Below are 26,553 nucleotides of genomic sequence, written 5' to 3'. Positions count from 1 at the left end.
CACACACACACACACACACACACACACACACACACACACACACACACCTGTATGTGCACACACACATGCACATACATACACAGGTAAAAACACAAGCCCCTTCAAGTTTGCCTTTCCTAATCTTACTTGAGGAGGTAACCATCCTTGTTAAGAATATAGATAAAATGAGAGAAAAAAGAGACTTGAAATTTTTCAAGTATTTTTTTAAGCAAAAGTATAATTGGAAGCATTTAGCATATAAAGGTACGATATGCTATCTTTTCCTACTTATTTCCTAGAGAATAACTGATTAGACTTATAGGTAATAGAAATAGAGGTAAGTTTTATAAAATATTTAATAAGCTAAGTACAATTTAGGCCTTCAGGGAAAGAAAACGTTGTGTTGTAATATTGAATGTAGATAACCAGGGCTCAGTGGATATAATATGATTAAACAACATATTAATTCATATAAAATAAAGTTGTGTGGGTTGAAATACAGAAAATAATGTGATATTGAAATCTTCAAAATCATATTTTATAATAACCACCTGTGTTCTGAAATTTATATTATTACAGAGTTTTAGTAGTTGAATTAACAATCTGTCTCACTAACATTTTGTGCTACTTGCTACCTAATTCTATTTGAAATTAATGTATACAATAGCCTCAATATAATTCTCAGTGTCTGAAAATCTAGATACATTTTATCATTGGTGACACTACTGTCTAGTATTGGATAGGATCATTAGATTATATTGATCATTTCCAGCTTCTCACTTAATCATTTTCTATTGACTGACAAAGTATAATTTCTTTGACAAAGTATAAGCAAAAAAATACATTTTTTTTCTTTAGTGATTAAATTTAAATTCACATGTGAGGTGTTTTTTTTTTTTTTAATTTTAAAAAATGGAATAGGTAGATATTACCTGCTTTTCAATGGCAGTAGCCTCAATAGAGTATCTTCCTTTTGAAAATGTTATTTTTATTGTACTTCAGACTCTGTCCTTTTATTTGACATACCATATCTTCTTCATAAAAGAAAGTCTTAAAGTTTCTTCTCTGCTCAAGTTAGATTTACTGCCAGAGTTGAAATACCCAGATCAAAGCATGTGGTTTAGGGGCACCTGGGTGTCTCACTCGGTTGAGCATCTGGACTTTGGCTCAGGTCATGAGCTCATGGTTCCCGAGTTTGAGCCTCACATTGGGCTTACTGCTGTCACAGTGTCAGCTCAGAGCCCACTTGGGATCCTCTGTCCCCTTCTCTCTACCTCTCCCCTGCTTGTGCTCTCTCTCAAAACAAACAAACAAACAAACAAAAACACACACACACACACACACACACACGCACATTAAAATAAAAATGTTGTTTTTGTCTCATCGTGTTATGACGTACTGTTGATAGCTATTCAGCTTCAAAGCTTCTAGAATAACTAAGAAAAAATTATTTTATTTATATTTTTATATTTAACTACTCTTCAATAATATCTCCTACTAATTATACAATACCAGTAGTTTTAATAACATCCAGTGGACAAAGTTGCTTACTTTGAAAATCTCAAAAGTTACTCAGGACCAAAAATAAAAACATGTATGCAAATAGGTTTAAATTACAAAGTGTAACTTCAGCTAATAAATGTTGTTATATCTGATTATACTTGCTCACTAAGAAAATTGGACTATGTTTTATTTCATCGTAAAGTTCATTGGCAGAATGTGAGACAATCAACAGTTTTTGATTTTAGGGATATTTTCTAAAAACCTTAATATTGGAATTATCTGTGGAACAAAATTTCCTTAATAAATTTTCATTACTTGATTACAGGTTGAATATTTCAGACATCTAAATCAATTAGAATCATGATTATTTTGATTGCCAGAAATTCTTAAATGTATATATTATACAGCCAATATTCATTTTTTACATCAGACACCTGCAATTTAAACATTTTTAGTGGTTTATGATTCACAAGAAAGCTGAAGTTTATTAGCTTTCTCTGGATTATAGCGATTTTGTTTTTGCTTAATAAAAAAATATGAGTAAACTAATCAATTAATTTGGCAGTGTAGATGACATAGTATTAGTTTCTAACTTACCTGTTAATTAGTTTAAGATATAAAGCTAATAACTAACATAGGTTACTTCTCATACACATTCTTCCTGGTCCCCAAAGTATATATTATGGTGGTATCACCTTCTTAAATTTAGCATCTAACTCTTCTAATTATTTGGAAACTAGGCTTTGGTTTCTAAGAATAAGTTTGAAAGCCTTGTGTCAGTGCAGAAATCTTAAAAATCAAAGTCCTACCTAGTCTGCTGGAACACACCAGAATAAAACTGTGCTCCTAAATTTTGCTTTATATTTTATGGGACTCTAATCAACTGGATATATCAACTGTGTTATGGGCTGTCTGATGACATTTTGAGGTAGAAAATGTGAATTGCATTTTTTATCGTACCCTTTGCCAGACATTTTCATACTTTGATCAAACCATACAGTTGAGATGATTCAGTTCATTTATTACTGCAGGGCATGTTGAGTAATATTTCTAATTCAGTCATAATTTAGAATACATCATAACCCCTCTTCTCAGTCCCCTTGCCTCAAAAGAAGGAAAAATGGAATTTATGGGTGCAGAATTTGAAAATATGACAGTAGAAATAGAAATAGACATCTTCCAAAAATCTGTGTTTTCACTGGTACCTATTTTTTAAGCTTGTTCTGGTGTTCTAGTTAAAAGGCATCTTAGATTCAGTGAACTAATGCACTCATGTACATGCTGAATGAGTTCATTGTCCATGGGACTACTGGAAGGTAAGCTTGCAGGCAGAGCACCTCAACCTGGGCTCCTTACCTATTTACATTTTTTTAATGTTTATTTTTGAGAAAGAGAGACACAGAGAGCAAATGGGGGAGGGGCAGAAAAAGAGGGAAACAGAATCAGAAGCAGGCCCCAGTCTCTGACCTGTCAGCACAGAGTCCAATCCGGGGCTCAAACCCACAAACGGTGAGATCATGACCTGAGCCAAAGTCCAACGCTTAACTGACTGAGCCATCCAGGCGACCCACATATTTAGATTCTTAAAGTGTATTTAGATTGTTCCACTTGGTTTTGAAATCTGAGTACTTCTGAGATAAAATGACTTTAGAAGAAGTTTATCTCCAAAAACCTATGGTAAGTGTTTTATAATTATGTAATAAATGTTAGGCTCTGCTTTGTGAAGAAAACAGTTACTATAGCACAATTAAGACTGCTATTTTTAGGAGCGCCTGGGTGGCTCAGTTGGTTAAGTGTCCAACTTCAGCTCAGGTCATGATTTCACAGTTTGTGAGTTTAAACCCCACGTCGGGCTCTGTGCTGATGGCTCTCAGCCTGGAGCCTGCTTTGCATCTTGTGTCTCCCTCTCTCTCTGCCCCTCCCCCACCAGAATAAATAAATGTAAAAAAAAAAAAAAAAAAATGAAGGAGGAGGAGGAGAAGACTGCTAATCTTAGAAACACCTGCCTACAATATTGGCCGCGACTGCACCTATACTCTTCATATAAACAATATGTGTTATATTAAACACTATTGCCTTCTGAAAATCTAGATTTTGATATGATATACCAGGTCACCAACCTCCAAAAAAATCACTGGGAACTGAGTTTCTAATGAGTTTCCCCAGCAGATATTTCACTAGTGTTGTGACTGTTGTTGGAAGAATTACGTGCGACCCCATCAGGAGAGGACTTGTGTCTAGCTTGTGTCTAGACTCCTCTGAAGTTTGCCCATGCACCTTTTCCTTTGCTTATTTTACTTTTTATCCTTTTGCTATAATGAATCAGAGCTGTGAGCACAATTATATGCTGAGTCCTGTGTGTCCTCTTAGTGAATCACTGAACCTGGAGGTTCTGGAGAATTCCTGGCATAGCTTTCCTCTTATAATTTAAGTTCAGTGATCTGGGATAAATATATTTATGTAATAGCTAAATACAGTGTCTATATCAAGTTGGATGTTTGCATAGTGGAAGAAAAAGGGGGGGAAAGCTATATCTTCATTCCAATTACAATATAAACACTCTATCACCTACTATTTCTCCACTTTGAATTCAGATTTGTGTCTGTGAAAGTACTCATGTGTATGGTCTGGTTATTTTAGAGACTCGCATCTCAGTCTTCCTGGTTCTCTGTCTTGTTGATCTCTAAAGTTCTGATTCTGTACAAGCAGTCTGTGTTTTAAAGTTAGTTGCATCGGGATACTGAGTTTACAAAGAGTGAATTAGTCTGTCTAGATTTATCATGTAAGATGATAAGACAAATTGGGACCACAGAACTATTAGGAATATATGTGAGGAATATATGTGAGTCCATCCTCCCCCCCCATTTCCATTTTTTTCTTAATCAACAAAATTTCATTATTTATAAAATAATTATAAGATTTACACGACTAGTTGTTGTTTTTACTGTTCTTAATATCCTAGTTTTAGAAAATGCATATAAACTTGCTTTCCATTTGCTGCCACCAACTTTATTTTTCTGAATGTATTTCCTGAGATTGTGTTAATACAAAATAAAACTCTCTAGATTTTATTTCTTTACTGTTTTTGTTCTAGTTTGGTCTCCTATAAAATTTTGTATATCTCTTTTCTGTCTCTACAGATAACACATCTATTTTATGCTTCATCCATGATTTATAAAACATAACAAAATAAATTATTTTGAAAGCACTACAAATTTGATTTATTCCTGTCAGTTTAACTTTGCAGTGATTTTTTTTTCCCCCTAGGATTGTTGATGTTGTTTAGACATTGTCTCAGGAGATTGAGAGAAGTTTGCACATGTGCAGAGGAGAAGCAGAGAGAAAGGAAGAGAGAGAGAATCCCAAGCAGGCACCATACTGTAAGCATGGAACCAGATGTGGGGCTTGAACTCATGAACTGTGAGATCGTGACCTGAACAGCAAACCAAGAGTCAGACGTTTAACCGACTAAGCCACCCAGGTGCCCCAGGTTAAGAGCATGTTAAACTCTAAAGTATAGAATCTAGGGCACCTGGGTGACTCAGTCAGTTAAGCATTGGACTTCAGCTCAAGTCATAATCTCACGGTCCATGAGTTTGAGCCCCGTGTGGGGCTCTGGGCTGTCAGTACAGAGCCTGGAGCCTGCTTCGGATTCTGTATCTCCTTCTCTCTCTGCCCCTCTTCCACTCACACTCTGTCTCTCTCTGTCTCTCAAAAAATGAATAAATGTTAAAGAAAAAATTAAAAAATAAAATAAAATATAGAATTTAGTTCTTTTTTTAACCCATTAGATTTTGTTAATTTAGATGCTCCATTGTCATTTCTTTTCAGATTATCACAGGGAATTCTTTTCCTGTTCATCCATGCCAAGAATCTGTCTAATCATGTAGTAACAACTAAGTTGTCTTTTTCTTTTAATATGTTATGTGAAGTTTTATTACTGTTTTCGGTCAAGAAGAGAATAAATAGTATAGTAACAGGAACCAATAGGCCATTTAATAATGCTGCCCTTAATCAACTTTGTGATATTGGGCAATGCTTTCTTTTCAGTTATGAAATTCACACCACCTCCCTTTTTCATTTTTATTGGATTGCACTATTATTGTCTTTTTTCTTTTATCTTTGTAGATACTAGGACACAGATTTTACATTTGAACCTGTGTCTACCTAGAAAACACTCAGTCGGTAGTATTTATATTAGAAATTGACAGCAACGGTCTACAAACCCAAGCCAGTGATATAAATCAGTAAATAGGGCTGGTACTAGAAAATGCAGAGTAGTAAAGACTGGAAAGAGCTGGGAGTAACATGTTCCATCTCCAGGCATTCAAAGTAAGAACTTGAAGTACTCTGCAAGGCAACAGAATAGTAGTGTGTGACAGACAAGGCCCAGGGACAGCTTGCGATCTTTGGCTTGCATATTCGTATCTTCATACATCTACCCAAGGTATATAGCATTTAAACAAGTTTTTGTTTCTACTCTGGGGTATTTTTGACTAAAAATATCTTTCAGTTTACCTTTATGACTAAAATATACATTACAAGTTGAATAACCAAATTAGAAAAGTATATCCTTTTCAAAATATTGTTTACAAAGTGTTAATGATTGCAAATTGCTTCACATCCTCTTTCTGAGGTATTCCTATAGCAACTTGGTTGAAAAGTATAGACATGCTTCCTTTCCGTTTTAATGTGAACCAAAATGGCTCTAAAAATCAAGTTTGTTAATTTAAATAAAACTTCAAAAAGTGTATAGAAATTAGTCCTATGCAAAATAGAGTAATTTTGATCTCATTCAGGTGTAGAATACCTCTTTGTTTTTATTATTTTATTTTTGTTGAACATGTTTTTTTTTTTGTTTGTTTTGTTTTTGTTTTTTACTTAACTCCGAAACAAATATGCATTTGTAGAAACATTAGCAAATTCTACCTTCATCATGGCTTGGACCTAGCAATCTAAAACCTCCTGGCTATCTTTCATATCTACCAGATTACATGTATTTCTGTTTTTTTCATTTTTTTAAACTTTCAGTAAATTCTCAAAACTCAAAGTAGCTTATTTAAAACACTTAATTACTACCAACACTCATCTTTCCCCAAAGTTTGGATTTACTGTTCCAAAGTTGATTGTGATGACTTAATCTCTACTTATGTCAGATTGCTCCTTAATATATGGACAGTTTAAAAAAAATACATAAATTTTAACTGGGTTAAAGATTGGTGTTCACTATAACTGCTTTGTCATTAAGCTAAATGAGGTATTAAAGTCTTAAAACCAGAGTTATAATAAGATAAAGAACTCAACCATAACTGTATGACTAAAGAAAGTACTAATTGCTGATGCCTTCTTTTCAGTTGTCCGAAATAGGCTTGTTTCGTGTGGCGTTTTTAATTGAGTTATAACAGTTCTTTGTTTTCCTTCTGTTTTTATGGTTGTAGGATTCCAACTAGTAAAACTTTTTACTTTATTATATATGTGTGTTTTAGTAATTAGATTTCTTTTTCTTTACTCTCACAAAACAATACTCTAGTAAATGTAATATTGGTTATCATGTAGTTGACTTTAAGTCTTTTTTTTTTTTCTTAATGTATCTGTTTCAAATTGTAGAAGGAGGAAATATTTTAAGCAGACAACCATTGAAGGCAGTTTTTCTTTTTTTTTCAATATTTTTAAATTTATTTTTATTTGTTTTCAATATATGAAGTTTATTGTCAAATTGGTTTCCATACAACACCCAGTGCTCATCCCAAAAGGTGCCCTCCTCAATACCCATCACTCACCCTCCTCTCCCTCCCACCCCCCATCAACCCTCAGTTTGTTCTCAGTTTTTAAGAGTCTCTTATTGAAGGCAGTTTTTCTAATGATAATGACATTATGTCTTCTGAAAGGAAGAACTATGTACTGGATATATTACATGAAAAATCTTGAAAATTTAGAGATGAGTAATAGATTTTTTTCATTGTTGTTGTTGTAAGCATTACTATGGAGTAATCATTATAGGGTTACTGAGGACATAGGTATGAACAAGAGAGGCCCTGTACTTTGGACCCAACTTAGACATTTTTTCCTCAATTTTTCTTAGGTATTAAGTGATTTTGCAACTATTGAAATTTAATAATCCTTAGAATGAATTTCATCAAACAAATGTGATGAATATTAGTGGTTTTCCGTTTTTTAAGTGATATATTTCTTTGAACATCATGATTCCTAAGATAGAAATTTATAATTAATACTCTTAGCAAACAATGTATAACAATTAAAGAAACCACAATATACAATGTGTTTAAATATATTTTTTTCTAATACTATAGCTGGGAAGTTTTAAGATTCCTTCTGTCAAACATAAGATGGTGGTTAGAAGAATATGGCTTTGATGGATTTCGTTTTGATGGTGTTACATCCATGCTGTATCATCACCATGGAATGGGTAGGTAAACTGATATATTACAGATGCAAATAATGATTTTTTTTTTTTTTTTTTTTTACTGGTAGATTAAAACCAGGTTTGGGGTTCAGTTTCAGAGCTTGCAATGACCATCAGTGTTAGCTTGATTTTTATTAGTTCCAATGTGTATGTCTTTTCTCTAGAGACTTCTGATCCCTTTTTGGCAAGAGGTCAGAAATAAATACATTTTATAAGTAAATAAAAGATAATGCTTTCTGTGAAATATATCTACTTAATATGCTATCCTTACTATGTAGCTTTCTTTTAAATATGTTTCATTCATTCTTTTCTATTCATATGTAATTAACATACAGTGTTAGATTAGTTTCAGGTGTACAAAATAATGATTCAACAATTCTGTACATTACTCAGTGCTCATCACGGTATGTGTATGCTTAATCCTCTTCACCTATTTCACCTGTTCCCACACATACCTCCCCTCTGGCAACATCAGTTTATTCTGCGTATTTAAGAGTCTGGTTTTTGGTTTATCTCTTTTTTCTTTGTTCATTTGATTTGTTTCTTAAATTCCACATAGGAATGAAATCATATGATATTTGTCTTTCTCTGACTGAATTATTTCACATAGCATTATACCCTTTAGGCCCATCCATGTTGTTGCACATGGCAAGATTTCATTCTCTTTTATGGCTGAGTAATATTCCATTGTTTGTATGTATATATGTATGTATATTCACAACTTATTTATCCATTCTTCTCTGGGTAGACACTTGGGTTGTTTTTATATCGTGGCTATTGTAAATGATGCTGCAATAAACATTGGGGTGCATATATCTTTTTAATTAGTGTTTTTGTATTGTTTGAGTAAATATCCAGTAGTGGAATTACTGGATCATATGGTAGTTCTGTTTTTAATTGGGGGGGGGGGGGCGATGTGGAATCCTCCATACTGTTTTCCACAGTGGCTGCACCAGTTTACATTCCCAACAACAGTGTATGCGGGTTCCTTTTTCTCCACATTCTCGCTAATACTTGTTATTTCTTGCGTTTTTTATTTAGCCGTACTGACAGGTATGAGGTGATATCTCATTGTGATTTTGATTAACATTTCCTTGATGATTAGTGATGTTGAACATCTTGTCATGTGTCTGTTGGCCATCTGTATGTCTTCTTTGAAATAATGTTTATTCATGTCCTCTGCCTATTTTTAAATAGGATTATTTGTTTTTTTGAGGTTCAGTTGTATAAGTTTTTTTATATTTTTTGGGATATTTAACTCTTTATCAGACACATCATTTGCGAATATCTTCTTCCATCCAGTAGGTTGTCTTTTTGTTTTGTTAATGGTTTCCTTCACCGTGAAAAGCCTTTTATTTTGTTGTAGTCCCAGTAGTATAATTTTGCTTTTGTTTCCCTTGCCAAAGAAGACCTATCTAGAAAAATGTTTCTATGTCTAATGTCAAAGAGATTACTGCCTATGTTTCCTTCTAGGAGTTTTATGGTTTCAGATCTCACATTTTGGTCTTTAATCTATTTTGACATTATTTTTGCATATGATCTAAGAAAGGAGTCCAGTTTCTTTTTTTTTTTTTTGCATGTAGCTGTTGAGTTTTCCCAGCACTATTTATTGAACACACTGCCTTTTTCCCACTGAATATCCTTGCCTTCTTTGTCATAGACTAATTGACCATAAAAGTCTGAGTTTATTTCTGGACTCTCTATTTTGTTCCATTGATCTCTGTGTTCATTTTGGTGCCAGCACTGCTATGTTTTGATTACTACAGCTTTGTGGTATACCTTGAAATGGGAGATTGTGATAGCTCCAGTTTTGTTTTCCTTTTTCAAGATTGCTTTGGCTATTTGGGGTAATGTGTGGTTTTATATAAATTTTAGGTTTTTTTGTTCTAGTTCTATGAAAAATGCTATTGATATTTTGATAGGAATTTCATTGAATTTGTAGATTGCTTTGGATAGTACGGGCACCTTAGCAATATTGTTTCTCCCAATCCATAAGCATGGAATAGCTTTCCATTTGTTTATGTCATCTCTAATTTCTTTCATCAGTGTTTTATAGTTTTCAGAGTACAGGTCTTTCACCTCCTTGATTACGTTTATTCCTAGGTATTTTATTCTTTTTACTGCCACTCTAAATGGGATTGTTTTCTTAATTTCTCTTTCTATTCATTATTGGTATATGGAAATTTAACAAATTCCTGTATATTAATTTTGTATCCTGCGATTTTACTAAATCCATTTATCAGTTCTAATAGTTTTTTTGTGTTTCTATATATAGCATCATGTCATCTGCAAATATTAAAAGTGGTGAAAAACTGAGAGCTTTTCCCCTAAGATCAGGAACAAGAGAGGAGATTCACTCTCACTACTTTATTCAACACAGCACTAGAAGTCCTAGTGAAAGAAATAAAATATTTTTAAGCAAACAGTTTATTGCAGCACCCATAGGATGTGAACATGACAGCAATTGTAATGAGAAAAAAATAACAACAACAACACAAAAAAATGAGAACCTTTGTGAATGTGTGGATTCATTTGCATATTAAACACTGTAGAAAATATGTATATTTTAGATAGAGGTGTTCACAGTTCAAATTTAATTATAAATGAATTTGTAATTAAAATCATTGATCAGAGACCTTCAGTTTAAAAGTTGTGCAAAGAGGGGCACCTGGATGGCTCTTCAGTTAAATGTCCAACTTCGCCTCAGGTCATGATCTCATGGCTGGTGAGTTCGAGCCATGTGAGCCATGTGTCAGGCTCTGCTGATAGCTCAGAGCCTGGAGCCTGCTTTAGATTCTGTGTCTCCCTCTCTCTCTCTGCTCCTCCCCTGCTTGTAGTCTGTCTTTCTCTCTCTCTCAAAAATAAATAAAACATTAAAAAAAAATTTAAAGTTGCACAAAGAAATGGGATCACGGAATCCTAATCGCTTAGTAGATAACATGGAGAATAATTATTATTTTTTAATGGCCAAATATTACCAAGCAACAACCAGTCTGAAACAAGGACATTGTAAATTTTGAAAAGTGGCTGCCAAGAAATGAAGCTATATTCAGAGTGTGTTGCTATCTGCTCTTAATCATGCATGGTATTGCCCCCATGAAATGTTTCTAGGAAAGAAGTTGTATCTATTAAAACATGATAGATTTCACTGATATCTTCCAGTTTGGAGAGAAACTGACTTAAGGAATGAAAAAGGAAAACATGGCAAAATTTAAGAAGGAGTCTCTCCTAGATTACAACACCTTCTAGATTACATATGCAACTCCTGCATTTCCCTGTAGAACCTCTCTCTTCTGAGGCCTTGGTATCTTCCAAGGAATTGTGGAGTTAGGGAAATGAATTGGGGGGAAAAATGAGGCAAAGCAATTAACATCAAGACACAAAGTGTTTAATTTATAAAATTCAGTGATAAAAAGAATTTCAGCATATGACATCTTAGGAAGAAAAAGCAATTTACCTGTATAGATGAAAACAATGGCTGAACTCATACTATTCTATTGCTAACAGCAATGTCTACAAAATCCTTAGGGAAACAAAGTTTGACTCGAAAATTGATAATTGAATTGTCATTCAGGTATAAATTTGAAAGAGCTTGATGAATAAAACTTCCAGAAAATACCATATAGTGATGGAATCCAGCAAACTGAAAAAACAATGAGTCAAAATAAAAAATTTGATGTAGGGAAGCGGGGGGGGGGGGGGGCGGGTTGGGGGAAAGGCAGGTGTTGAACACTAATTCGATTTAATGAAAAATGAGTAACAATTCAAAGAATAGAAAGCAAATAGTATAACCCCAATAAGTGATACATACTATAAGCAACCAAAATTAGGATGTGGGGGAAGAGAAGGTAAAAGGAAGTTGGAGGATGTTAAAATCTTTTTGTCATCATAAGAAATCTGTATGGCATAAATTGAAGCACATATTTAAAATAATATAAACATTTTGTCTCAATTTTATGATGGTTTTCATATTTGCTTTTCTTTACTTCACAGGGATCTCTTGACATGCAAAAAAATATATATCTAAAAGTTGAAATCTAGAATTCCCTTTGGTATCATTTCATGTTTTTCCTTCAAAATTATGTTAAAATTAAATTCAAATTTTCAATTAAAGTGCTTTGTTTGCTTTTGAAAAGCAAAAATTGATTTGCAGGATTGTCTGAATTCTGAATGTTTGATACGGAGTACTCTTCTAAGTTAGAACATATATTTGCTGATGATAATATTCTGTGCTATTAAGGCTCATTACACTTTGGTATGATAACAAAACTGATCTCAATAGACTAATTGGTGGGGGCATTTGTGCTGAGTTGAGACTTGCATGTTAACGTAATGCATCTGTATCGATTTTCTGTTCTCTAGGTCAAGCTTTTTCAGGTGATTACCATGAATATTTTGGACTTCAAGTTGATGAAGATGCCTTGATTTATCTCATGTTGGCAAATCATTTGGTTCACACATTGTATCCCGATTCTATAACAGTAGCTGAGGTAAAGCCATAATGATCTCTACCCTCTGAACCCCTTTAATATAGAACATTTTGTTGGCATACAATATTTGAATGATTAATCTTATGTTGTCAATAATTGCGTAACTGAAATTGGACCCTGACCATAGTGCAACTATCTTGTATGGGTGGCACATTATTTAGAATTCAGTGTTTTTCTATTAGGAGATAGTGTGCACTAATTACTTGTCATCATTCCATTGTTAAAAAAGAAAATGCCAATGGTTAGAAAGTAAAATATCCTCATCAGTGGACAGGTCCTTCCACCGTGAGACCTTCAGCAGAGAAAAGAATTGAATATTAATGTGTGTCTGCTTATTTATTTATTTTTTCTTTCCTGGTTTAATCATTAGAGGTGGCATGGATCGCTGCCTGCAAGCTTCTCTGAAGTCTCTCTTGTTCTGATGCGATTACCTTTCTTGTTTACGTTATTGCTCTTGGATTGCCAAATGTTCACTAGTTATTCATGATTACTGAAGGTTCATGATTAACTGTCCCAAAGCTGCACTGTAATGATATAATTCGGTATATGCATAATTGACAATTCCCCTCTTGGTGATAAATGTGATAAATTAAGAAGTTTGTTAAATGCTTATGCTAATTTAGATTTAGTTCTAAAATCCCTCTGGTTTTCTGAGTCCTCTTACTAGAAATTATTATTAAAATTGAATTTAGTATGTTAAAACTGTTCTGTAAAAAGTGTGGCGGTTGGCATATAAAAATAGCAAGAATATCGTTAGAAGAGTCAGAGTTCAATTGTGTTTTCACATTGTTGGCATTTAGTTCATGGGCATGAAATATAGTAATGACAGCCTTCTTCCTGTGGTATTTATTATTTGTATAGACTTATTTCTATCCATGTCTTCTCAAAACCCCGAATCTTCAACTAGGTGGAATGATTCCTTGTTTATCTCTGGATAGAGAACAGTTACCTCCTTTAGACATTTTGCCTTCTAAATATGTTCTAGGACCAGAGCAGTGGATCCTAAATTTCTGGAATAAATTTTTATATAGAATTTTAAAACACGCAATTATAATACCATTTTGATTATCCTGTATTATTCCACACTTCCTACCTACTTAAATTCAGTCATATCTTACAAATCTTGCTAATACTTTATGCACTGAATATCTTTTAATGTCAGAGTGTATTTTAAACTTTTATTTTGTCTTTTATATAGTTTTATTTTATCTGTCAAACATCAAAAAAGTTTGTCGATTATGTTTATGGCAATTCAAAGCAGAGATAGTTTAAGTGAAAAATTACTATAAACAATTAATGACAGCACAAATCAAAATTGGGTACTGAAGAAAAAGAAGCAATTATTTAATACATGAAATGTAAAATTGTTACATTGATCTCTCCGTTCATTTCAAGTAAAATAGTTTCATCATCTAGGGAGCCCTTGTCTGATTATCAGTGTTTCTACCAATGAAACTTTGAGACTTTAGTCTACTTTATATTACTTGGTTTTAGATTTTTTTTTAACAAGATGTGTCTTCAATTTATTCTACTTAAATTGAAAACTACTTCAATTTCAGTACATCACTTTTCTGTCTAGTGGGAGTCTCTTCAAAATGTGAAATTGATCCTCATGAACTTTTTTTTTTTTTTTTAAGAAAGGAATATGGTGTAACAAATAAGTAATGCAATTTATATAAAGTCCTATAGTAGAAATTTAAATTTATTTACAATGACAGTTATTAAAATTGAAACCTTTTTTCCTAGAATATACCTACCATTTCCCATGGTTCTATTTGGTATATTAATTAAAAATGTTTTTTTGATTGAGGTTTTCTCTCCCTTTGACATAGTCATAAGTGATCCTTAAATATAAAAATAAAAACTATTTTAACTTTATTTGGAACACATAATCATTTTTATATTCTATGTTGGTAGGTATCAACTTTTTTATATTTAAAATATATTTATTTTAGTGGCCTTTATGTTTACCTTTTTTTTTTTCTTTTTAAGATTTTTAAAAGGATAGTCATTAACTCTCCTCTTTCAAAAGAGAACTGCAAATATCTCATATATATTAATGGAGTAGCTTTCTAAGGATTCAGTTTTAGAAGTCAAGACCAAGTGGTGTCCAAATATTTTTCTTAGCAGATTCTATTTCCTATCAAAGTATTTCCTAAAACTACCTTTAGAGAAAATATAGAATGCACCTTAATGTTTCTTGAGAAAAAAAATATCTTGATCTTTAATACCAGCCTATCACCAGTCTTAGGAAAACTTAGTCTCATGAGAACTCTTCTGTGAAGGCATTTTTGTTTATAATTCCAGTGCCTAACATGAGTACCTGGTATTTAAAACATATACAGCCAATGTTTGTAAGGAATCAAACTAAATACCTACTGTATCAGTGAAAATGTGACATATATAATAGATACAACTTCTCTGAAAATGTTTTTTTTCTATTAAGCATGCATCCCTTTCACTTTTTTCTCCTTTTACATTTATAACCTATGAAATATTATGTAGAACTAAGATTTTATTGACAAATATTTCTTTTTCTTACAGAATGTATTTCACTATGCACTATATTTAAGTGTATCTGTCTTCCATTAAAAAGCAATTAATAAAGTATTTTATAAGTCCGGAGAGATTATATATTTCTTTTTTCCACCTTTTCTGTGGGAAGAATTTGGGGATGGTGTTGTAGATGAAAAAGTATTTGAGTTAAATTTCAGAGAGTTCTCCTACTGCTCTGAATTCTTGGCATATATCAGTGAACAACAACAACACCTTTGCCCCATGGATCCTACATTCTAACAACACGTAAGGAGGCAGATAATCAAATAGGAAATTATTTTGTCAGTGTTTAAAGGATGATTGTTGAATTGAATCTTTAGCTTAAGAATTTGAGTGTTTGATTGTTGGCTATTGAAAGCCATTGTTGGGCAGTGATAGCAGGCTGTCTCATAAACTGTTGTTTTGGCAGCAGTTAGTGTGAAGGGAAACTGGAGATGGGAATTCCTTTTGGGAGCATAATGGTCTAAGCAAGGAGTAATGAAGATTAAATAAGAAGGATGATGGTCGTAGAAATGGAGCAAAGGAGAAGAATTGATTTCAAAGATATTGTAGAGTTAGAATTGCTAATACATGTCTCGCGTGAGACCAGAGTTGCTATTATAATATATTTTACTACATCTGGTTCCTTATACCATCTTTTTTTTTTTTTTTAACTTCCCAATTATCAGTAATCTAGTGGTGGCATGACAGAGGAGGAAGATACTTTGTTGAAGTGCCTGCCATCTGACCCTATCGAGAAACATATCTTTAGAAATCCCTTCACCTGAGTGAGCTTCAGTTTCTGTGTCTTCTAGATGAAGAAGGTCCACTAGATACCCTTTAGATCCATTTCAAGTGTGACTGACTATAGTGAAAGCCATCTTATTGCTTCATTCTTAATATACTAAGTCTTCTGTCTCATCAGAAGCTAGATGCTCACAAAATACACTCCATGTCAGTACTTTATGCAGAGAGCAAGTACAGCAGATATATGCCACATGTATTTTTGTGTTTGAAAGCAAGAGCTAAGTGTTCATACAGTGGCTCAAAAGTAAGTCTAAGATACTATGTTTTAGCAGGAATCGTTTTACTATTTTCTGTTCTCTTTGTCATACGAAGGAAAAGAAAAAAAAATGAAAAAAACGCCTCATGAGATTGAAGTTGTCCTGCAGTGAAAAGAATTACACAAAAACTTAGTGGGAAATGAAATCTCCCATTATAGTTTTAACTACTTTTACAATTATGCTACCAAAACACTCCAAAAAGATATGCCTCCATTTACTGTTTTTATTTATAGGGCTATTTATTTTATTTATTCTCTACTGTCAAAAGAATATTTCCTAAGAATTTGAACAATGTGAACTGATACTATTGATGACGTTGTTTTAGGATGTGTCAGGAATGCCAGCTCTCTGTTCTCCGATTTCCCAGGGAGGAGTCGGCTTTGACTATCGATTAGCTATGGCAATTCCAGATAAATGGATCCAGGTAAGATTTATGCATTTTTTTCCCTAAAAATACTATGTATTTTGTTGGTTTATTTTTTATCTCTTTGATTTATTTAACTTGTGATCATTAGTTATAAATGTTATAATCATTATAATTGAAGTATTAAAAAATTTTCTCATTAGTGTGTTGATTCTTATGCTTTTTAATAAGATGTTTCACAAACTTCTAAAAGTTCTAGTTTAAAGTATTCATTCTTGTGTTATTTAGGCAAGGAGAAAATATTAACATAACGTGAGCTCTGTATATGAAATTTTGCATTATCATTGCAGTTTTCTGAAACTTCATTGCTCTCTGTATAAAACACATTCAGCTTCATCAAGCATCCATTTCTGCCTGCAATTCATCAATGTAAAAGTTACTCCTTAATTCCCCTTACTTGCTTCATAGTATGTTTTTACCTCAGCAGATTTGGATTCATCCATTCCTTTATTTGACATTTAGAAATCCTAGGGGCGCCTGGGTGGCTCAGTCGGTTGAGCGGCCGACTTCGGCTCAGGTCACGATCTCACTGTCCGTGGGTTCGAGCCCCTCGTCGGGCTCTGTGCTGACAGCTCAGAGCCTGGAGCCTGTTTCAGATTCTGTGTCTCCCTCTCTCTGACCCTCCCCCATTCATGCTCTGTCTCTCTCTTTCAAAAAAAAAAAAAAAAAAAAAAAAAAAATTAAAAAAAAAAAAAAAAAGAAATCCTTACTGTGTGCCAAGCACTAGGAATGCATAATTGTAGATGACACCTTGCACATTATTTGTAATAAAATTGTATTAAATTTTATTATAGTTAAATAGCTTCGATTATATTTTGTTTTATTTAATATTTGCCTAAAAGACCATTGTTTTTATGTAGACTTAGATTTGACATAGAACACTCTGAGTGGCTATGTCCCTGATGACAGGCTGAATATGCATAAGGAGTCAGCTTTGTATTTGCATCAAATAATCATATTTGTATCAAATAATCAGTTTTCTGATGAGCCCTTTAGTACACCGTGAACTGTAGATGTGTTTAACCTTGGATAGAAAAACCGTGGAGCCTGCTCTGAAGGAACTAATTATTGTAATCCTATCTTAACTTTCTTCCCTGTACTCTCCAGGCAATTTGTGCAATACACAACTGTGACATTAAATCTTTACCAACATAATTTTTGCTTCTCCATTTATAATGATTCCTAAACATTGTCAAGTCAAAAAAGCAAATGTTTCATAGAGATGATTAGACTGAAAATCAAAGAAACAAATATGTATTCTAGCTTTAATACCTGGGAAAGTTGCTTTATATCTGTCATTTAAAAAAAAAAAAATGGTGTGGTCTTCAATTTTCTCACCTTGGTCTAAAGGTCTTTACCCACCATCTTTTAGGATTTCCAATCTTCCATGCAGACTTTTTTCCCCTCACAAGTGCCAAGTATTACTTTTCTCACCTCCTACTGAAAAGCCTCCATCAGTTTTTGTGCAGATTTAAGAATATTTCAAGGGGTACATCAACCTAGAATTATTCCCATCACTCATAGCCCACAGTGGGTATTTCCTTCTCTTACCAATGACAACATTATTAAAAAATACTTAATTTAATTTAATTTAATTTAATTTAATTTAATTTATAAAACATTTAGTACCTTGTATGCTGAAGGTACTGTACTAGTTAGCACTTCATACAAACGGAAAAGTATACTGTCCTATGTTTAGGACCATCATGTCTTCTTAGATTGTGAATTGTCTAAAGGCAGATGTTATCTTCTGTTTTATGTAATTATTTAAAAATCTTTTTGCATCACCAAAGTGGGAACCCTAGTTAGTAAGACAAGAGAAAGTTAAAATAATATTATAAAAAGCTCAGTGATATCCCCTACTTTTGTAATTTGTGCATTTAAAAAAATAATCTCATAAATGACTATTATTTCCTCAAAAGGTACACAGGAGTATTAATCCAAATGGTAGCTGTACTCAGAATATATGGCATTCATTGTTATTTCCCCATAGGGTCTGAGTTAAATCAGAATGCTAGGTTTCATTCATGTTTTTGTTGTTCAAAAGCAAATTATTTCTACTTGTATTGTTCAAAATCAGTAGTTTGGAATACCACATTTAATCATATTTAATCATTTACTGAACAAATACTTGCCTATCTAAAATATGCCAAATTTGCTGCAATCCCTTTTATTTTATTTTATCATTTTTATTACCTACCTACCTTTTATTACCGTTTTATGTTAAATTGAGATAAGTGGTTAATTGAATTCATTCATTTATACGTTAATTCCACCAAAAATTACTGAGCACTTTGTATTTTTATTATAGAAGGTTTTTTAATTGTTGATTCTCACGCAGTTGTAAGAACAGTTGTGATACAGTGAGAAAACCAGTATTTTCAAGTGGTAACACCTTGCAAATTATAGTGTAGTACCACAACCAAGATACTGACATTGGTATAGTTAAGATATAAAATACTCCATCACCATAAAGTTCCTTCATGTTTTCCCAATCACTTTTTAACCTGTGGCAACCACTAATCTGATCTCCATTTCTGTAATTTTTTTTTTCATTTCAAGAATCTGATATAAATGAAATCATACAATATTTAACCTTTTGGGATTGCCATTTTTCACGCAGCAAAATTCTCTGGAAATTCATATAGGTTGTTGCACGTATCGGTAGTGCATTCCTTTTTATTGCTGAATAGTACTCCATAGTATGGATAGACCATACTTTGTTTGATCATTCACCCATTATAGACATCTGGATTGTTTCTGGATTGGGCTATTACAAATAAAGATGCTATAAACACTTGTGTACAGATTTTGTATGGTCATAAAATTTAATTACTCGAAGATAAATGACAAATAGTGCAATTACTAAATCATATAGTAGTTGGATGTTTAAGTAGATGGATAATTAAATTTTTAAGAAACTATGAAACTTGTCCAGAATAACTGTACCATTTTTCATGCCCGTTGGGAATGTTGGAGAGATCCACTTTCTGTACATCCTTGCACCTGTTTTAGTTATTCTATAATAGATGTGTAGTCATATCTAACTGTGGTTTTAATTTGCATTTTCTTAGTGGCTTATGATGATGAACATCTTTCATGTGTGTAGTTGCCCTCTCTATATCCTCCTTGATAAAATGTCTATTCGTGTCTTTTGACCATTTTCTAATTAGATCATTTGTTTACTCTGGAGTTTTGAGAGTTCTTTATATAATCTAGATTAAACTCTTTTGTTGGATATAAAGTTGGCAAATGTTTTCTCCCAGTCTGTTGCTTAATCTTTTTATCCTTTTCATGTGGACTTTCACAGAGTAAAAGTTCTTTGTCTATAATAAATTTGATGAAGGCAAATTTATCATTTTTTTCTTACAGGGACCTTTTTTGGTATCAAGACTAAAAATTCTTTGACTCTCCTATGTTTTCTATTAAACATTTTATACTTGTACTTTTGCACTTGAAGTCCATGGCCCATTTTGAATTAATTTTTGTGCAACAAATGTGTAAGACCTAGTTCCTTATTTCAAGTTTCCTTTTGTTGTTGTTGTTGTTGTTGTTGTGGATTTCCAGCTCTTCCAGCATGATTTCTTGAAAAGTCTATCCTTCCATTGAATTATCTTTGCACATTAGTCAAATTTAAGTGAGCATATTTTTGTAGGTCAATACATTAGTGTCAAATTGTTGCTGTACCTGATTACCACAACAATGTCTTCAAACAACACCAATTAGCCATTATATAGTTCTCAAAGTTCTTTAGGTCACAGATCTGAAATGGGTCTTACTAGGCTAAAATTAAGGTATTGACAAGGCTGCATTTCTTCTGGTGGTCTAGTTCCCTTGCCTTTTCTAAAGGCTTCTAGTTTTCTAAAAGCCACCTATACTCCTTGGCTCATAGCCCCTTACTCCATCTTCAAAGCCAACAGAGTAGCATCTTCATATTTCTCTATTACTCTGACCACTCTTGCCTCCTTTTTACAAAGGTCCCTGCAATTATATTGGACCCATTCAAGTAATCCCGGATAATCTTCCCACCTCAATGTATTTATCACATTTCTAAAGTCCTTTTCCATGTAAGGGAACGTATTCACAGGTTCTGGGCATTAGGATGTGAACAACCTATGGATGACCATTATTCTGCCTAACACAATCTGCTGTCTGGTGCCCAACAATTCACACTGAAATTATGAGACATGGATAAGCACTTCCGACTTCCATAGAACAAAAGTCAACAAAGGAAGATATGAACAGGCCTGAATCCCATTTCTTTCTTGTACCAAAATCTGCAGCAGTTTTGCTTTAGTTGCTGTGTAACAAATTTTCACAATCTTGATAACTTAAAACATTACTCACTTGCTACCTCATGGTTTCCTCAGAGGACATCTATCATATTTTACAAGGTTCCACCTCCACTTTAGGTAAAGGACTGCACAGAAATGTGAATATGGGGGAGCAAGAATTATGGGGACCGTCTTGGAATTCTGCATATCAGAGTACAGTTGACACTTTGGACAGATTAATGAGCCCATGCAGAAAGAGTGTATTGAGTAGAAGAAAGAGGCTATTTTTAGGAATAACTTTGTGGAGCATCAACTTTATAGGATAGGCAGAGGGGGAGCCTGCAGGATGCCTAGAGAGGTGGGAAAACAAAACAATCCAGAGTTTCACTCTGGTAGACTAAGAAGAAAAGCCATTCTTGGGAAAGTATAGAGTCAGCACTCAACATGTACAGCAAATATTTGCCTAAGATAGAGAAAATATTACCTAAGAGTTAGTCATTTGCAGTCTTGGCAAGGTCATTTGCATCAAAATGCAGCAGAAACCAGATTGGAGACTGAAGTAGAGAGAGGTGTGTGGTCTGCTAAGATGGTAATTATTTCATGATAATTAGCCTTTAAACTTTCAAGTTGTTTTTTTTTTTCTTTAGTTATCACTTTTTTAAAAGAATGGAACAAAACATTATTCCTGCTAAAATTTTCTTTATTCAAACCTAAAAATGTAGCAAGAATATCTCTCCCTTTTGAAAGTTACAGATATATTGCACAATAACACTTCACTGTGGTCATTAATCAAGAGGTAGCAGTTGTTACGGGGGAAAAAAGTTGAAAAAATACTAAAGTGCACTGATCAAACCATCTGCACAAAAGCAAACACACACACATACACACCACATCACTGTCATTTGGACAATCTGTATAAAATCTGCGATTTTAGTAAATGTTTAACCTAAGATATTTTTGCTATGTGGGTGCACTTGTATCTATATGTCAAATAATTTGGATTTGCGATGGATGCCCTCAGATAGTGATTTAAATAAAGTAAGAACTATAATGGTTTATTCAAATTATTTTCTCTCTTGTATTTAGCTACTTAAAGAATTTAAAGATGAAGATTGGAATATGGGCAATATTGTATACACACTCACAAACAGACGCTACCTTGAAAAATGCATTGCTTATGCAGAGAGCCATGATCAGGTAAATGAATATGTATATAAATTAATTGTGTCTCTCTCTGTATTTATTAACATATCTAATACAAAAATATCCAAATACAAATTTCTGAGGTTTAGTACAGTTAATATAATTTATAGCTATCTTTATGTGAAAACTGCTCAGACTTAGAAAACATTTAAAAAATATTTTACAGATCTATAAATTCTAGCTTCAAAACGCAGTACTATTTTTACTAAGCAAAACTGTAATTAAAAAATTGTAAATGACAGTTGCAAGTGTTCTCCTACATGTTTTCCTTTGTTGTAACAAGAGGAATATTGGTTCTGATCCAGGTTAATTTTAATTTCAATTTTAGTTTTCCTTCTTGAGGTTTTCTTTTATGCCTTTTGACAAGCTTTCATCATTTTTTCCTGCAATCACTGAATTCTCTTGCTAAGTAATCACCCTGACCCTTGTTTCTCCGGCTTCAGCCCATCCTTTCTAACTCAGCCTGAGATATTTTCCAAAGAGCAAAGCTCATTTTGTCAACCCACATCTTTTGATTAGATCTTCTTATTCAAGGCCACTCATATTCTGTCCCAAGCCAAAGTTTCCACCTTTATTCTCTGCTCAACTCTCCAAGCATTTTATTCTTCAGGACTATAAAATTCCCACCCATTCCTGACTAGGTCATCCTTGTTCCAATCAGGTACTTTCTCCACACACCTGAAAATGCCTAGTGTACCTGGGAGCTCCTATGAAGCCCTCCTGCCCTGACTCTGATGTCATATTCTCCCTGAAGTCTTCATCTAGTTGTATGGGGAAAAATAGTGGCCTCATTCTCCATGCTTTCATCACATTTTAGGCAGAACATTAGTTTCCATTACCTTTATATATCCAGCCTTAGCACTGTGACTGCTCCTAGTAGTCATTCAATAAACATAAGTAAAGGTAGGAACAAAGGCCATTTAGCTATTTAAAGCCATATTAATCCTCATAAACATAAACAACATGTATGCATTATAAAGGAGACAGTAAACATTTCTGAGATTATTTGCAGTATGTGCATCAAGGAAATTGAAGCTCAAACAATAATCTTGTTATTTTAGCAGAATTTGACCATTTAAGGTAAACAGGTAGATTTTCAGCTGTCTCCTTTAATTATTAAGAAACAGTTAAGTAGACCAGAGGTCAGCTATTAAAGCCCATGTACCAAGTTCTTCTTGCTGCCTGTTTTTGTAAGAGTCATTGATACATGGCCATACTGATTCACTTATGTATTGTCTGCGGCTGCTTTTGAGGCATAATGGTAGATTTAAGTGGTGGAGACTGAGAAAGTAGCCCCAGTACCTAAAATATGTACTATGCAGTCTTTACAAAAAGTTTGCTGATTCATGATGTAAATGTATATTAAATTTTGTATCTTCCAAATCAGAGCAGTGCTTTCTTTTCAACTTAAATTGGCTGTAAAGCAGATCAAATCAATACCTACCAAAAAAAGGAGAACTAAAATTTAAAAAAAAATTTAAAAAAACAGGTATTAATAAGTGTGGAGGAACTCTCACCAGATATATAACAATAATGAAAACTAAAATAAATGCATAAATTCTTTATATTGCAAACTCCTAGCAATTTTAACATATTTGAGCTCCCTAGATATATTTATTTTAGATAAATGAACGAAGGAGTAAATGAATGGGTTAAATAAATTAAGGATGCAACACCTACACTATTTTCGTAGTTTTACTCCCAAAATGTACAGAAAATTATGGATTTACCAAGAATTATTTCATACTTTAAAGATTGATGTAATTCTGCCTGGTATGACAAATTGTCAGTAATGTACAAAAAGATGCAAGTTTTGTATCTCTTTCTAAAAGCAAAAATACATTGAATCTTAAATCTGATAAAATTATAAAGATGTGTATTTATAAGATGAATACTATAGAAAAATCGACATCCTGGTAAAAATCTAATCAGAATTTATCAAAATAATTTTGTAATATAATCATAACTTAAAGAAATAAACCCAGTCACACATAAGAATATAACAAAGCAATTTAAAACAAGTGAAAAGGGAAAAATTGTTTAAGAACCAGTATTATCTATTAACTAATGTGTATATCTTCTATGCGTTATCTTCAAACTGTTTTAGCGATGGAGCCTATTTTTGAACTAAGTTTGTACAGCGCTCTGAGTTGTATGTCTGATTGAAACTGCATTTTATTGGTACATGTATTAGTCTGCTAGGACTGCAATAACCGAATCCCACAGGACAGTATAAACAACAGACATGTGTTTCTCCCAGCTCTGGATGTCCAAAATCAAGGTGTCCGCAGGTTTAGTTTTTCCCGAGGCCTCTCCCGGAGGCTTGCAGATGGCCATCTTTCTTTTCTCACGTGGTCTTTCTTCTGTACACTTATCCCTGGTAACCCTTTCTCTTCATATGAGGACACCACTCATTGGGTTAGAGCCTCACTGTTATGACCTCATTTAATCTTGCTTACCTACCTCTTTATAGACCCTCTCTCCAAATATAGTCACATTGGAGGTTAAGACTTCAACATGGACACAATTCAGTCTGTAACTGTACACATTCCACTTCATATGTTTAGATTTAAAATATTTACCTTTGAGTCAGAGAACAAAGAGTCTACTTTGATAAAGTGAAATAATTTGAACTGGAGTAAGATAGACGACAATTACCATCTAATCAAACTTTCAGAATTCTTGTGCCAGCAGCCATATTCTGAGCTAATTCTTTCTTGGCCCTCAAAATAAGGACAAGACTGACAGAATGAGTAGATAGTCTTGAAACAGTATTTTAAAGAAAAATCATTTTAATCAAAATAGATTTGAGATTAAAATAGGTTTATAAGTAAAAATATTTTTCTAAAAATGAAAATTATTATAATAGGATAAGGAGATTACATTTTATGCTCTATTGTATGTTTCACTATAAATTATTTTTGTCAGTAAAAAACATTTTGTGTTAGTTAGCCATTTTTAGCCATAAAATTTTGGATTATTAAGAGGCCTCTCTTCTACTATGTTTCTGAGTTACCTGCCCCATTTACCAACTGTTATATTTTCATATAAAACAAACTAATTTTGGGGCGCCTGGGTGGCTCAGTCAGTTAAACGTCCGACTTCGGCTCAGGGCATGATCTCGTGGTCCGTGGGTTCGAGCCCTGCGTCGGTCTCTGTGCTGACCGCTCAGAGCCTGGAGCCTGTTTCAGATTCTGTGTCTCCCTCTCTCTCTGACCCTCCCCCGTTCATGCTCTGTCTCTCTCTGTCTCAAAAATAAATAAAATGTTAAAAAAAATTTTTTTAAATAAAATAAAGCAAACTAATTTTAGATTAGATGGCAGATTCCATGAGAAAACAAATTTTACATTTTAAGAAAAAGCTGTCAACCCTCTGCTGAAGGAGAATAGGGTCCATTTTAGTATATTTATGTACATATTTTATGTATATAAATACATATACATAAATATAAATATATAGAAATGATTTTTAAGAAAATCTTCCATTCTTTCAAAACAAATAAAATGGTAATGCAAACTATTTTTAAAGTTTATTTAGTATTCTCAACAATTATAATAAATATTTGTTCCAATTTCAGAAAACTCGAAGCATCAGTTCAGATATAACAAATATTTAAGCGGCTTATCCTGAGTTTTCACTAAGCTCTTTAAAAATAAAAACCAGTCCTGAAAATAGATGCGTTGATCTCTGACCAGCTCACATGATTATACCAGTTCACCTTCAGTGTAGAAAGCAACTATTGGAAAATACATGAAATTAATACTAATTCTAACACCCTCTCCTAGATTGTTTCCCATCCTGTGTAATCATGTGTTACTCTAGTGCAAATTAAAACTGCTTAGTACCTATTCTTTGCATTTATCTCAGTGACTTTTATTTCTATAGGCACTAGTTGGGGATAAGACACTGGCATTTTGGTTGATGGATGCTGAAATGTATACCAACATGAGTGTTCTGACCCCGTTTACTCCAGTTATTGATCGTGGAATACAGCTTCATAAAATGATTCGACTCATTACTCATGCTCTCGGTGGAGAAGGCTATCTCAATTTCATGGGTAAGTAGGAGTTGAACACATACCCCATCTGTGTTCAGAATGTTAACTAATATTACCTATAACATAAATCACGTAGAATGTTTTGAATTGGCTGTTCAGATTTAAAATAAAAAATTACAACTTTATTTTTTTAATACACTCACATATAAACTGCAGAAATTAAATTACTGTATGATCATTGTTATACTCATATACAATACAAAAGTACAGCGATAGCTGGCACTTTATGTAATGGTTTGTCAACAAGTGGCATGAACTATTTTTAAAGCTTAGAGTTATTATTCTGAATTTCATCATTTGAGTTTATTTTATTACTTTAGTGTTCACACATATTGAACATAAGAAAGATATCATTGTCATATCATAACATATTCAGCTAAGATTATTGGTCTTTGAGGTAATTGTTCACCAGCATGTTTCTATGATAAATGTGAAAACCAAGACTAAGAATATGTGATGTACAAAAATGAAATGTGTATTTATTTTAAAAATAGGAAGACTTTTATTAAAATATTTAATATTTTAATATTAAAAATAGAAGATTATTTTAAAAATAAGAATATTCCAAGGTCATTGTTGTCTGAAGGATGTTGAATGCTA

General features: G+C 33.1%; 1 protein-coding gene across 1 annotated transcript in view; it reads left to right on the top strand.

Moving 5' to 3' along the window:
* The window catches only part of GBE1 (1,4-alpha-glucan branching enzyme 1), a 267,235-nt gene that overhangs the window by 170,462 nt on the left and 70,220 nt on the right, over positions 1-26,553 (top strand). Inside the window, exons 8-12 of the mRNA XM_049628001.1 lie at positions 7,794-7,909; positions 12,269-12,396; positions 16,321-16,419; positions 21,780-21,890; positions 25,782-25,953. Of these exons, the coding sequence (XP_049483958.1) occupies positions 7,794-7,909; positions 12,269-12,396; positions 16,321-16,419; positions 21,780-21,890; positions 25,782-25,953 (626 nt within the window). The remainder of the gene's footprint in view (positions 1-7,793; positions 7,910-12,268; positions 12,397-16,320; positions 16,420-21,779; positions 21,891-25,781; positions 25,954-26,553) is intronic.

Source organism: Panthera uncia, chromosome C2, assembly GCF_023721935.1.
Source record: "Panthera uncia isolate 11264 chromosome C2, Puncia_PCG_1.0, whole genome shotgun sequence".
Lineage (NCBI taxonomy): Eukaryota > Metazoa > Chordata > Mammalia > Carnivora > Felidae > Panthera > Panthera uncia.
Note: the sequence above shows the minus strand (reverse complement) of the source record. Positions and strands in the feature narration are given on the sequence as shown.